Raw genomic sequence first — 14,254 nt, forward strand, 5'->3', positions numbered from 1 at the left:
TGTAACCACTTGAATTGAAAACGTCAGAGAATAATCACTCTCAAGTATATTTCGAAATAATTCCGTAAAAGGCAGCATGGGGTTGAAACGTAGATGAATTTATCAGTGAAGTCAGAGATGACACCAGGTGTTCTCGAAAGGGTCAACAACTTTTGATATACAGGTAGCATCCGCCACTCACACAATCTGTTGTAATATAGCGCCAGTAAATAAAAGCCTTTCTATATTCATAAGAAATCTCTGCCAGCTCTCGATATTACAATTCCGGCCATATCATGACCAAGCATCCATACATCACCTTCAAATCGTGATAATACCACGTGTCACAAAGGCATGCAAAAGCAGGTCAATTGTTCACCTGAAAAGAAACACTGTAATAAATGGTACAAGTCAAAATAGTGAATTGCATCGGGATGCAGCCCACATGTCTTCCACAAAAACGTATTAAAGCTTTACTGGGGTTTTAAATGTTGTAACCTTGATCAAACAACATTTGAGCAAGAGTCGTATGGCGATCTTTGAAATCTTGGTAGAAAGGGCATGCTCGATTATACTTCATGTCACTTTTTATGTACACATTATTTCACTTATTTACTTATTTCATATCGGCGCCTTATTATTGTTGACTTATTTCATTTATCAGAATTGATTTCTATATGGTTGTTTTGTTTTTGTTCATTTACGGTTTACGATGTAAACTGAATAGATGTCTTCAGCAGATTGCATGTCGACATCGTCATATAGCTGGAATTGAGTGCGGCGTCAATTCCTAAATCTACTGTTATTGAGAGATGTTGATGACACTCAAAAGTTTTAATACTCTTGGTTGCACAAACCCTGCTTGAATACAAGTTTACGTACATTACTGATAGGGACCATAAGTGTCGCGAAACTATGCCTCCGGTACCAGCATTTCCGGTGACAAGCAATGCTAATTTACTAGTTCTGCTTTCGAAATGCGCTACCGCCAAAGCTTACTTTGCAAGACAGGACCGAGAATACAGTAGTAAATTTCGTCCCAGCCCCACTTGGAACCCACAAAACTACAATTTGAAACATGGTGGCAGCGTCGGGAAGAGCTTGAAATATGTAGGCTAAGATAGATAATGATATTTATCTAACTTTCTAACTCTCTGAAGTACTTTTCTGAGAGAAAATTCCGAACTTTCTAATCTGGTCAGTTTTCGATCAGCGTGATCGAAAATCGTGAATCGGGCTTTCTGTGCGATAAGTATAGACTTCCTCTGAGAAGATCAGATATATTCTGAAGATTTATGTCTCTGATCAGATATGTCTGTGATATATTGACGTCTAAAACGTCTCTAAATTGACATAGAAATGTCAAATTCTGGTGAAAAGTTTGCTAATGAAATGGAAGCCACAGAGGTCACAACTGCTCCTTACCAAGCAAATAATCTGAAACTCTAACCACATTAAGGCACCCGATTCGCTTAAACTAGCGGACTATGCAGTCAAAAAAATGGACGTTATGGAAGCAAATGTGGGACACTATTGTGTCATTTCTAGATTGAATGAACAGACTTGTGGTGCAGATTACTTCAAGTCTTTGTTAATTTCCACTATGGGAATGGAAGGGCTACAAATTTACAATGGTTGTGACCAATCTGAAACAGATTCTGCCAAACATATATTTGTTAAACTTTGTTAAACATTCTCGAAGAATGTAATGAAACGTTTGAGAGATACAAATTCAACACTGGAACGCGGCAACTAGATGAAAACAATGAATCTTGTGTTGCAGATGTAAAACAGTTAGCCAGAACGTAACGTAACGTAACTTTTGTGAATGTTTAAGAGATTCATTAATCCGAGACAGGGTAGTTTTAGGTATCAGGGACGACAACACTCGTAAGAGACTCTTACAAGAGAGACAACTCACACTTGCATCACTACTAAAGCAAATTGTCAAAGTGGTCAAACAGCAGAAGTAAACAAAATCACACATAGACAATCAAACAGAAACTTCACAAGTAAATATAAAAGAATCAATCACAGTCAATCACAACAATCAAAGCATAGTGACAATTCTAGTAGAAAATTGTCACAAACTCAAGGAACAAAATCACAAACATGCAAATTCTGCGCACGTGATCACCCATTCAAGAAAGGACTTTGCCCAGCCTGGGGAAAAGACCAGATAACCCAGATCACTGAAACATGTGAAGCTTGTCAAAGCTACACAAATAGTTAACAGAAAGAGACTCTGATGCCAACAACAGCTGATTTCCCTTGGGAAATTGTAGGTGTGGATTTGTTCACATGGGAACAAAACGAATATCTCCTGACAGTTGACTATTTCAGCAATGTCTGGGAGGTTGATAAGCTCAACACAACGACCTCCGCAGCAGTATTCAAAAATCATCTCAGACAACGGTCCACAGTTTGTATCTGAGGACTTTTCCAAGTTCTGTAAGACATGGGACACTGAACACTGTACCCGCTCATCTTGACATCCCAATGCAAATGGCTGGTGTTAAAGCAGCTAAAATCATGATGACAAAGTGCAAGAAGAGTCAAACAGACTCCCATATCTTCTAGAGACCCGTAACACTCCATCTCAAAGTACAGGAAGCAGTCCTGCACAAAAGCTTTTCAATAGAAGAAGCAGATCTATTCTACCAGTCACTGACAACCTCCTTAGAAGTAAGGAAGACTTCAAGCTGGAAAAAGTTTGCCCACAATAACAATGCTGATCGACAAAAGCTCATCTACGATCAGCATGCAAAGGATCTATCTTCATTGATAGAAGGAGATACAGTTCGCATCAAACCATATCACCTTGGACACAATGAGTGGGAGAAAAGTAAGATCCTCAAACGCTATGATGAGCGATCATACGAAGTTGAATCTTAATCGGGTAACTCAGACGCAACAGAGTGTATCTGAGAAAATCGCTGAAACCAGCTCAACATGAGCTCATCAGCGATAGCAATATACACCTTTTATCTGATGTACTTGAACATAGTGCATCTCCATCTGTTGCTGCTACCCCACAAAAATCTACAGCGAGTAAACAGCATTCCTCAGAATCTCGACGTCCGACTCCGATCAGCAAGCACAAGTCAAGTCCTCAAGCCATCAGGAAATCAGAAAGACAAGCTCCAGGCTACCTCAAAGTCTTTGTTGCTAATTAATAATAGTCATCTAAATGACTCTTAAGGTCATCTCAATATGATAGATTGTGTTTCTTTTTCAGGTGAAAAGACTTATAATCTAAAAGATTAATAATGTGAAAATCACTCTGAGAAAGATTCTATCAGTGTGCTGAAGACTAGTGAAAATTAAAGGACTTTAATTTCTTTAACAAAGGGAGGATGTAACAATACCTCGGTTTGTTCCGGTTTAAGTTATGTTATGCAAGAACCGGAAGTGCTCCGGCGGTTAATAAACATCGTGTTTAAATGAACACGGTGTTTTCTTTTTGTGCTTGGAAACCACAAAACTACAACTTGAAACAGTCGGCTCGGGATTTTTTTTGGATAAATTCAAATATTTAAATATGTAGTGGGTGTGTTAGATAAAGGAGATTTGGGCGGCTGATGTAGTACCTATTTCTGTAGACCTAAATGTAAAAGCTTATACCCACGCGGGCGTAGTGACTGGGAAGACGTGGCAATGGCACGCTCCTTGCATCCTCTGCTAGGCGGAAGCCACGTTTGAGAGAGCCGAGATGTGAGGAGCGTGTTCATTCGTTGAGCGTGTCCGTTTTCCCGGTCACATGGACCGCGTGTCGGCAATATAAGACTACCCTGGGAAGGGAATTTGGGGAAAGTAAGTGTACCAATCGAAAGTGAACTCAAATCTGTGACAGTACATAATAGTAAATTGTTTGGGCAGAAAAAGACGCTGTCAAACGCCAAATTATCGTGGCTTTAAATTGTGTTAGACATAATGCAACGGTCAGTTCAAATAATCATGGTTCGTGGTCGAAGCTTAAGCCCAAAAATTCGAAATCAAGCTGTAGCATTGCTGAGGGATGGCAGATCACAACGATATGTAGCCAGACGTTTTGAGGCCAGACAAATTCCGTGAGTGTCCTTGATCAGGTCGCCCAAAAGCTTCCACAAGACAGTTTGAGCAGTACCTGCGCGTGAGAGCCCTCAATCAACAGGTGCACGTTTATCGGTATCAACAGTAAGACGTCAACTGCGTATCCACGGCATACGTGTACGACGTCCCAGGGTCGACCAGTGTTTCAGGACGACAATGCAATGTCACACAGAGCAATGATTGTCACAGAGTGTCAACAGCAACACGGCATCAGGCGTACGGATTGCCCAGCATTTGCCCCTTACCTTAATCCGATTGGACATGTGTGGGACATGCTTGGGCGTCGATTATATGCTAGGGTGCTACGTCCTGCCCTGCTTCGTGACCTTGAGAACATCTTGATATAAGAGTGGCTAAACATCCCCCAGCGTCAGACTGGGTTGCTAATTCGCGGGAAGCTGAGGCATTGTAGAGCTTGCAGCTTGACAAAAAGTGGGCCATACCCGACATAAGTGTTTGAGGGACAAGCATAGTCGCCTTGTACAGCAAGCGTGGGTTGCCGAAGACCTATTCTAACCCGGATCTTTGCGGGTTATCTTATGTAAAGCTGGCTTTTTAACAGTAGCCCCGACTGAATAGAAATAACTAGCCTACTATTAATTTCGTCAACGAGTTATGGAAATGTTATTGTTAGAGTAAATTATATTTGCATGGAACGGAAGATGTTGGTAATATCATTTTAATGATATTTTATCATTTGCAGCAAAGCATGCGGTTACTCACATTAACTGTTGCTCTTGTACTGATTGCTGGTTGCAGACCTCAGGATAATCAGACACGAGACGGTATGGTACATTGTTGGTCAACAACTTATGATGTTTGTTAACGCCACTTTGAACAACTTTCAGTCATAAAATGGGCTTGTAAACTGTATAAAGTCCCAATTAAATTTTGAAAAACTTAAGGAAAATGGTTCCGGTAGAACAAACCATGAATTTTGGGTAAGTCCAAACGGGAAGTTAATGGATACATCTCTGCACTGGAAGCCACCTTCAGCCACCCAGCTAATCAAAATATATCACAAATCTTCTGTAGTCTTCTATATAAGTTATTGAGGCAAATACTAACACGCTACTAATCATTTCTTCAAGTTAAAATGAAGCCCAAATGTAAAAGAAGTTTTATGTCTTTCAATAATTGTACTTTGAGTTTTCTGTTTAGTAAAGTGCAGTCACGCAGCATGTGGAGTCCACGAGGTGTGTGTTACCGACGGGTCTGTTGAAAGATGTAAATGCATTTTTGGTTTCATCAAAAGAAACGGAAGCCTTTTCTGTCAACGTACGTCCGCATAAAACCTTACCGACATACACTCTCTTTGCATTTGTTTGTTAACTTATCATTAACCTTTTCCAAAGTTCTCAGTAATGCGATTGAAAGAAGCCATCATTTAAATATTACAGTAATTTAAATTCCAAGATGCAGTGTTAAATTATATATCATAAGGTGCATTTAACGTGTGTGTAACAGTAGCGTGCATTTCTTTTGTTTCATTTTAGCGTCATTCAGCGAACGTCCTCTTGACAAAGTGATTCGCATAAACAGACAAACAGGTAAGATGGTACTTCACTTAGCACTAAATGAGTGAGTTAGTTTTACGCAGCCTTGAACATCATTTCAGTCACATAAAGGCGTGTCGGCATTGGGAAGAAGGCGCAAAATGTTTGCGCAGGTCATAGACGTTTACCGCATTGCTCACGAGTACAATGCTCATTAACCGAGAAACAACCTTAGTTCCTTCGCCTAGAACGACTTTGCAAACCATTGCCCTACTTACTAAATCAAGAACAAGACGTAAATAGACTATTCTCGAATAGATTATGAATTAACTTTAGTGTGACAGTACCTAAACCCATCGTGTCAGTACTTTTCTATACTTGATATCATGATATAAAAGTACATGGATCAGGTGGTCGCCCGCATAATTCCAATTTGTCTCCTTATATACCTCAGCGTTGTTATGGGAATGGCTTACATTGTATCTTAATTCGAATTCTTCACTTAGGAATCCTGCATGAACTGTTCGAGGGGGATATAAAGTTGAATCTTGGTCAAAAGCGTGCAATTGACGTGTACAAGGAGCTTTACACCTGGAATATTCTCGGCAAAAGAAATGTAGCCTCGATTATACCAGGAATCAACACAAACGTTACCGACAGCTTACCCAAAATCCCCATTCAATACTGGCGTCTACCAGTGCCTATCTTCTTCTCACCAGACGTTCCAGGTAAGATTGGTAACTCATGTTCACACCCATCGGGATTTTGTGCTAGCAATATCCCTCCGTCACCCTCCGTTTTTATTCCCCGACCTCATATAGCTGGAATGCAAACAAAACATAATACGAGAAATCATTTCAGGAATGGTAAATTAAAAGTTTCTTTTGTTATTAAACTATCATAACTACCATAACCTGATCTGAAAGGTCCTGTGAGCTGATGTCGTTGCAAGTCTTCCGTCGTCAACCTTAAACCTTTTACCTTCTCCGCTTATTGTCCGAAATGTATGGTCTGATTAAGCTAATTGTGCAAGGCCTCAAAACTTTGTTTTTTTAAATGATTATAAATCTTCTTCTCCAATCTGAAAGGACTGGAGGCCTGAAACATGGCGAGGTGATCACCATATGTAGTTCGAAGTTAGTTCTAAGCATCTGGATCGGAAAAACAATTTTGCAACATATTAATATTCATGCATCTTTTGTCGTAACATCTTCTCATCAGACACCATCAGATCAATGAAGCTAAAACTACACATGCTTGTTCCCACCCAATGATAAAACCTGAATTTGTTAGTTCGAAAACAAACCCATTACCACAAGTATCGATTGAACGATACAGACTGTACCACAAGCTTGTGTTTATGAAACACCATCCACTATGGCGATACCAGATGTTCGCATATCCTAACTGGCGGCCACCGTCACAAACACATGCAAAGGCAAGGTAACTTTTCTAAAAAAACAGGAACATGAGGTACGAATAAAATTTGGTAATTGCCAAGGAAAGCTTTGATGAGCTTCACTTACTCCTTGGACGTTGTAACTTTGATCAAACAACTTTTTTGCAAGAGTCGTATGACGCATGCTCGAATGTAACTTAAAAGTTGTGACATCAAAGGCTGGAACTGTTGGAATATTGCTCGAAATAAAGGGAAACTTGACCATTGTCATACAGTCTTGTTGAGAGTGTTTTGTCACTCTGAACCTTTATGCATAGATCCATGGGTAGCCTTGTGGTAAAAGCGACCAGGGTTTGATTCCCGACATGGGTACAATATGTGAAGCCAATTTCTGGTGTCCCCAGCCGTGGTATTCCTTGAATATTGCTAAAAGCGGCGTAAAACAATACTCACTCACTCACTCACTAAATATAAAACAGATGAGTCCGTCTCAATGGTCTCCTTTTTTCTGGTGCAGGTTGATAAATTGATGGAAGCTGTGTATGGTCCTTACTTTTTGTTCTAAATATGACATTTGGTAAATATGTAGTAGGCAGTGGCCATGGGACACATATGTTTCGTTTTTCGTAATATATTTTTTTAAATGACCTGTGTTTAGCCTTTGCACTTTGGCTGTGCTACTAAGTTATCTCCAAAGGCCATGCATTGTGTTATGTGATGTTTCTCGACTTTAAACGCTATGGTTAACCCAAAAATCGGTTCGTACAGAGCTAAATTGTGAAATCAGTAGGTAATCGCACAAGATCAATGAACAATCAACACAGTATATTGAAATGCACACAAATTTGTTTACACTCATACCAGGACCCACTTGCACAAAGCGATCTTAGCGCTAAGATGACTCCTAACTCCCATACTTAAAAACATAGGCTTACGGTAGTCTTAGCGCTGCGATCGCTTTGTGCAAATGGGCCCAGGCAATACACTAGCTCAAATATGTGATAAAGTGGTCAATATATGTGGCAGCAGCAATCTTCAATGCCTTATTTCTAACTATTACGAACTGAAATTACGAACTGTCACAGTTGAACATCTTAAATGAGGCACAGGCTCAAACTTCTTGAATCCAGGAATTAGTGTTGGAATGAAATAGAATCGGTGTATTCTGATATTCCGTCCGCACATGGCAAGTAGATAGAGGCAAGTCAGGTGGGAGTAGGAAGGCCACGCATCACTTGTACCGACTTCTGTTTTAGCTTAGACCATTCCTTTTTTGACTGGATTCCAAAACTCGTACACAGAAAATCCGTACAAGGAGGGATACCTTGTTTGGTCCAGCCAATGTACGACCAAAGCCCTGTCTCAAAGATTAACTATAATTCTTAGTACAATCAAAGAAGGACTTACTTTGAGACAAATGAAATTTTATCGCCTGGCTGCTCAAACACGCAATGGATTTGCTTGAATTTTTGCAATGTTAGAAAAGAAACCAAGATCATTTATGTCAAAATATGTTTCAACCATTTACAAACTATCCCACACGACAGGCTTAAGGAAACAACTTTATTCCTTGTTCCATGGGGCATTTGTGACTAAACGTGGCGAACATTGCCATTATTATCTAATGGTTCAGGACACGGAGATTTCAAAGATCACCATACGGCTCTTGCTCAAACGTTGTTTGATCAGGGTTACAATAGTCAAGGCCGTGGTAAAGCTTTCAATATTTATCATGGTAGAATGTGGAGGACAATATGACGCGTAAGTATTCTATTGTTCTGGCCTGTACCTTATGTTCTCGTGATTATTCAGGTGAAATCTTGCCTTGCCTTTACATGTGTTTGTGATGGATGCCATCATGGATGGGACAATATACTCTCTTTCTTTCGTTAACGCGTGGTATCATCACTATTTGATAGTGATTAATAAAGACTTGCCTATATTGTGGTAGGACTCTGAATTTGGCGGATATTTTTTAGGATTATGGTTCTTTTTCGATTCTATTCAAAATTCTTTCGAAAGGCATAATTTGCTATGAAAACATGCACAAACATAGCCAGGATGCATGTAACCACTCTACATGTAGTACAGTTACGTCGATCAGTATTCATAAGTAACTTCGAAAAATGTCTGTTCATTCGCTATCTTCTTACTTATATTATTTTCAGATTCAGTTCAACAATTTGTTTCAACTATGGGGCTCCAAGGTAACAAATTGTTTCGTCCGTATCATGCTGGTGACGTTGACTATGTATTGCTTCGAACAGGTCCTGGGTAAGAACTGGTTGTAAGATCGAAGTCCTAACAGTCAAACAGTCATTTTTAGCATCAGAATATGACTTTCTATGTATATTATTTTTTATTTTTTATTAGTTAAAACATGCACTGTTGACATCAGCTAGCATACATATGCAACACTGCCATGTGTCTCAAAACAACGATAAACGTTCTGGTAATTAGTAAACATGCCTGGTGTTTTATATCAGTGGACATATTTTCAGTGAAATCGATTAGGTTTTTATTTGAACAGTGGTCCATTCCGAACTGGAATAAACTGCAAATGATTCATTGCATTTGAATAACTAACCTTTAATACTTTTAGGCTGTGTCGCATTGTTTTACTGAACGAATGATTAAATAAGTAGCCTGTGAAGTTATTATTGTTGACTATTACACACTTTGCACACAGTGTAAATCTTCAAAGAGTGCACACCTGACATTTTACGTTTATACCCCCACACATAACATTGAAGTACATTTCTAAATATTCTTCCGATGAAAGAAAACTCGGTTATTCGTCCAATTAGATTCTGTTATTACTTAAGTAAACTTGTCACATATTCTCCAGATGTTGGTCATATGTTGGTCGACAAGGGGGACTGCAGGAGGTTGCAGTGGATGACGACTGTAGCAGTGTGGAAACGATAGCGCATCTGTTATTTCACACACTTGGACTGTGGCATGAACAAAACAGGGTAGATAGGAACGAATATATAACCCTACACCCTTTCAACATGGAAGACGGTACGTCCCATTCACGTGAAGCAAAGTGGCAGTTAGTGGGACAAAGGTTGTTTAATACTGAGAGATTATGGATAGTTTGAAACTTCAAACTTAGAAACATAATTATATGTGTAATGATTCTTTTATGAAAGCAATCAAGCATAAGCATATACATATATATATATATATATATATATATATATATATATATATGTGTGTGTGTACATCATGTTATAAGGATTGGTAATTCCTCAAACTGTGTTTCTGAAATCGAACGTTGTAGTCGTTATAGTAGAATCAATTTAACATTTTGCTTTTCTTTTGTTCAGGGGCAATGGTGAATTTCCATCGGTATCATCTTTATAACACATGGGATATATTCAACACGAACAATCTCGACAATTATACAGGACATCATCTGCCGAGTATTACAAATACATCACACGCCTCAGATATTGAAAAATACCTGCATGATCATGGCAACTGTTCTCGGATGGAATATGACATCTGTTCATTACTTCACATTGGACCGTTTGCCTACTCCAAAAATGCCGAACCTGTCTTTTCTCCTTTAACATGGAGAGACCCATGCGACGACGCAAACGTTCAACACGACACTGACGTACTTGCCTGCATTTATCAATCACATTGTAAGTGTGACTTCATGATGTAACCTGATGTAATCGCTCTACATGACATATTGAGGGAGAAGTAATTGACCATCTCGTGGCAGGTCAGGCTCTACGTACCTAGGGATGCACTTTAGGGACAGACTCCAGAATGCCCATGTCAACGCTCGCAATAAAGTCAAAGCCACAAACAATTATGTTACTCATCCTTTCGTACGGTCCTTCGCTTGAATGAAGTCGGCTGGCCTGAAAAGTGAAAAGGAAAGCACTCTGTTTGCTGCTCAGGACCATTCACTTCCCACTCGACACCTTCAATGTGTGGTTTTGCATCAAACTGTAAATATGAGACTGTCCAACTCATAGTCAGTAAATGCCTATCTTTGACACAAACACAGTATCTTAGGTGACATGATCGGAGTGGCTCGATCCTTTTAACATTCTTCACCATGCATGTGTTTTTGACACAGATGTCCATACATGGCACAACCAAGAATATGTAGAGGGCGTCATGGAAAATGATGAATATATACTTCCAAGGAACAGGACCGTAAATTGGCTTAATCTGATCTCACACGAAACAGCTTTGCTGCATTTATTGATATATTTTTCAAACATAAAATAACGATAATACTATTGTTTGTAAAGATTTAAAAGAACGTCAGCTAGTGTTGTTATATGAGCCAAGGGGGTTGAATGTGCTACATTAATTGATGACTCTGCTATGTTACATCATGTGTTGATTATGCTTCAGATGCATTGGAATACCATGAAGGTGCTAGTTGCTTTCCACCATCATCACTGGTTCAGATGGAGAATGGCAGGACCAAACCCATGAACGAGTTGATGATCGGTGACACAGTCATGGTCATGGACGAGGAAGGCCGGATTTCCTTCAGTGACGTCAACCTGATGATGCACAAACTGGACCACACACCCATCGAGTACGTCATACTTCACACTGAGGATGGCCTAACCTTGACACTGAGCAAGGAACACGTGGTTTTTGTAACTTCAGTTTGGAGCTTTTCATTAGAAACTCGGATGGCGTCAAAGGTCGAGGTCGGCGACTATCTGTTCCGCCCGGAAATGACAAATGGATCGTTTGTTCCTGTGAAAGTGACAGCCATAAGAAAACAAGTAATAACAGGGGCATACGCACCGACGACCTTGGCAGGAAACGTTGTCGTTGACGGCCACCTTGCATCATCCTATGTGTTTGTGGAGGATCAGAGCCTGGCCCATGGCTTCTTCCTTCCCTGGAGGATCGGTTACCACGTATACAACACCATATTTGGCAAATCCCTCCATGAGCCGGCCGCAGGGTTTCACTGGTCACTGAGAGCCTTTGTGTCTCTCTACTGTCGTATTGCTGACCATGATCTTTGTGATGATCACTGAGAGCCTTTGTGTCTCTATACTGTCGTATTGCTGACCATGATCTTTGTGATGATCTCTTGAGAATATGAGGTGATGTATGTATGCAACACAACATAAAACCATGCTTGAGCATGAACATAAAATCACTTGCTTTGTCCTGTCCGTTTATTGATTTTTAAACAAGTATGATGACGCCACGTTATTGTTCCTGCAGTTGATTCTGAGCCAGGCATTCACTGGCCATTCTGAACGTGCATTTTAAACAAGTAAAGCTGCCGCAAATATTATAGAGAAATTAAATTTCAACCACAATATAGTTTTCACCAAAGAAGTCATTAGAATATTTTGATTTCAGAACTAGAACCTGATTAGAAGTAGAACTGATTGTCATGATTTCTCCATTACAGACTTGTGTAAATATTCCTTTATCAAATTCAGGTTCTGAATAGCCGATATAATAGTTGGTATTTCTTGAACTTTACATTTTCAATTAGTCTGGTTATTGCCGCTTTTGCTCACAAACCTGAATTACGGCTAGTAACTGCATCGAGTTTTCAAAGCACTAAAAGCAAACTAATGTTACATCACAATATTCCAATGCTTCTGCGGTAAAGCTATTGTGGCGTCAAAACCTTTGCTTCAGTATTTTTTGCTTTATGACATAGTTGTTTTTTTAACTCGATAATAATTCATATATACACTCAGTGAACCCCCGGAAGTGCCTAATGCTTGTCATATGAGTGAAACTATCGAAATTCAATTGAGACGAGCGAGTTGTTTTTTAGACCACGTTGACCAGTAGTCCAGTAACCATACAGTGTGTCACTTACTGACGCAAATAACAGCAATGTTCCACTGTGTGCAGACTGCAGTAAAGCTGACAAGCAATGGATCATAAATACTCAAAGGCAATAGTTATTATGGCATACAAAACAATAAAGAGAATGAGTCTAAGATTCTACTGCCGTGGTTGGACACCTGAAGTTTACTGAGAAAACAATATGTGAAATGCTGGACATCCTCATTGATAACTTCTTTGTAAAATTTGGGGGTAAGACATTTAGGCAAGAAGTAGGCAGTGAGACCGCTTCATCTGTTTCATATTTAGATCTGTGCAAAAAGATTCAAAGTGACAAAACACTCTCCACAAGACTATGTGTCAAGAGGGATGACTTCAACTTTCCGATAATCAACTTTCCCTTGATGTCAGCAATATTCCAGCAGCTCCAACCTTTGTTGTTTACATTTCACACATTTTGAGATACCATCGAGCATGCTTTTTCTGCAAAGATTTAAAAGAGCGTCATACGACTCTTGCTCAGAAGTTGTTTGATCAAGGTTACACCATCCAAGGCCTCAGTAAAAACGTTTTATGGAAGATATGTGGAGGACATTTCCAAATTTGACGCATAACCGACAAAAATGATGTCCGATACAATTCCCTAGCATCACCTAATACATATTGAATGTTTCCGTTACTGAATATAAGTAAAAGTTTAATGTAACCTCTGAGACAGTTTAATGATAACTTGTTTTAAACACTTATTACAGAAAAACACTGCAAAATCTAATAGCTAAATGTCTTATGTAGTTGAAAGTAAATGCATTTGATTAAATATTTATTATTAATGATGAATACATCATACAATTAGATTTAATACTAAAATATGTCTTTCATGATTTGAATGTTTATACATTATTCATTTAAATGGAAAAAAGAATTTACCCACAAGTATGTATGGTGCAACGTTTCTGTTAATAACGTCACTGTTCCACACACTCACATAAGCACGCACAAGAGGCAAATGTCATTTTAGACAATCTGGAAATTAATGTGTATTAAAAAGACCGCTTTTGACATTTACATATGTATCTTTCCCGAGGCTATAAGTGAACCGAGTTATGAAGAGCGGGTCAAGTGATGACAGAAGTACGATGACACTCACCGTGTGGATGACGGTTGCCGCTACAACAACATGGCTTCCGCTCGCACGCCGAGTGTGTGTAAAACGGTTAGGCAGTGACTCAAACACTGTATCTTAAGCGACATGATGGAGTGGCTCGAATATTTTATGACCGTCTTCGCCATGCAGTGAGGTCCATTCATGGTACGACCGAGAATATGTAGTAAATAATAAATACAAAATTCTTTGGAATAGGCCCGTACACAGCCTTAGACCTATCCAGGCCAACAAATCTAACCTTGTCCTTTTTTATAAATCCAATGAAATCATTCATATCATTGACTTTTCTGTACCTTTTAACACTATTGTGATTTA

General features: G+C 39.3%; 1 protein-coding gene across 1 annotated transcript; it reads left to right on the forward strand.

The window, feature by feature from the left end:
* The first annotated feature begins 4,780 nt into the window (after window positions 1–4,780).
* Window positions 4,781–11,996, forward strand: LOC139463704 (uncharacterized). The gene is made up of 8 exons (XM_071244959.1): window positions 4,781–4,856; window positions 5,233–5,349; window positions 5,568–5,621; window positions 6,074–6,295; window positions 9,135–9,240; window positions 9,815–9,990; window positions 10,299–10,619; window positions 11,350–11,996. Exons 1-8 carry the CDS (start codon window positions 4,781–4,783, stop codon window positions 11,994–11,996), a joined length of 1,719 nt encoding a protein of 572 aa, XP_071101060.1.
* Window positions 11,997–14,254: the final 2,258 nt, after the last annotated feature.

This window comes from Haliotis cracherodii, unplaced genomic scaffold (genome assembly GCF_022045235.1).
Source record: "Haliotis cracherodii isolate W230 unplaced genomic scaffold, xgHalCrac1.p SCAF_16, whole genome shotgun sequence".
NCBI lineage: Eukaryota > Metazoa > Mollusca > Gastropoda > Lepetellida > Haliotidae > Haliotis > Haliotis cracherodii.

Excerpts from the sequence above, each read along its gene's own strand:
- LOC139463704 (XM_071244959.1), top strand. The coding sequence starts at position 4,781 with ATGCGGTTACTCACATTAACTGTTGCTCTTGTACTGATTGCTGGTTGC. Across the intron at positions 5,350-5,567 it reads CGGAAGCCTTTTCTGTCAAC|CGTCATTCAGCGAACGTCCT; the intron begins GTACGTCCGCAT and ends GTTTCATTTTAG. Across the intron at positions 5,622-6,073 it reads TCGCATAAACAGACAAACAG|GAATCCTGCATGAACTGTTC; the intron begins GTAAGATGGTAC and ends TTCTTCACTTAG.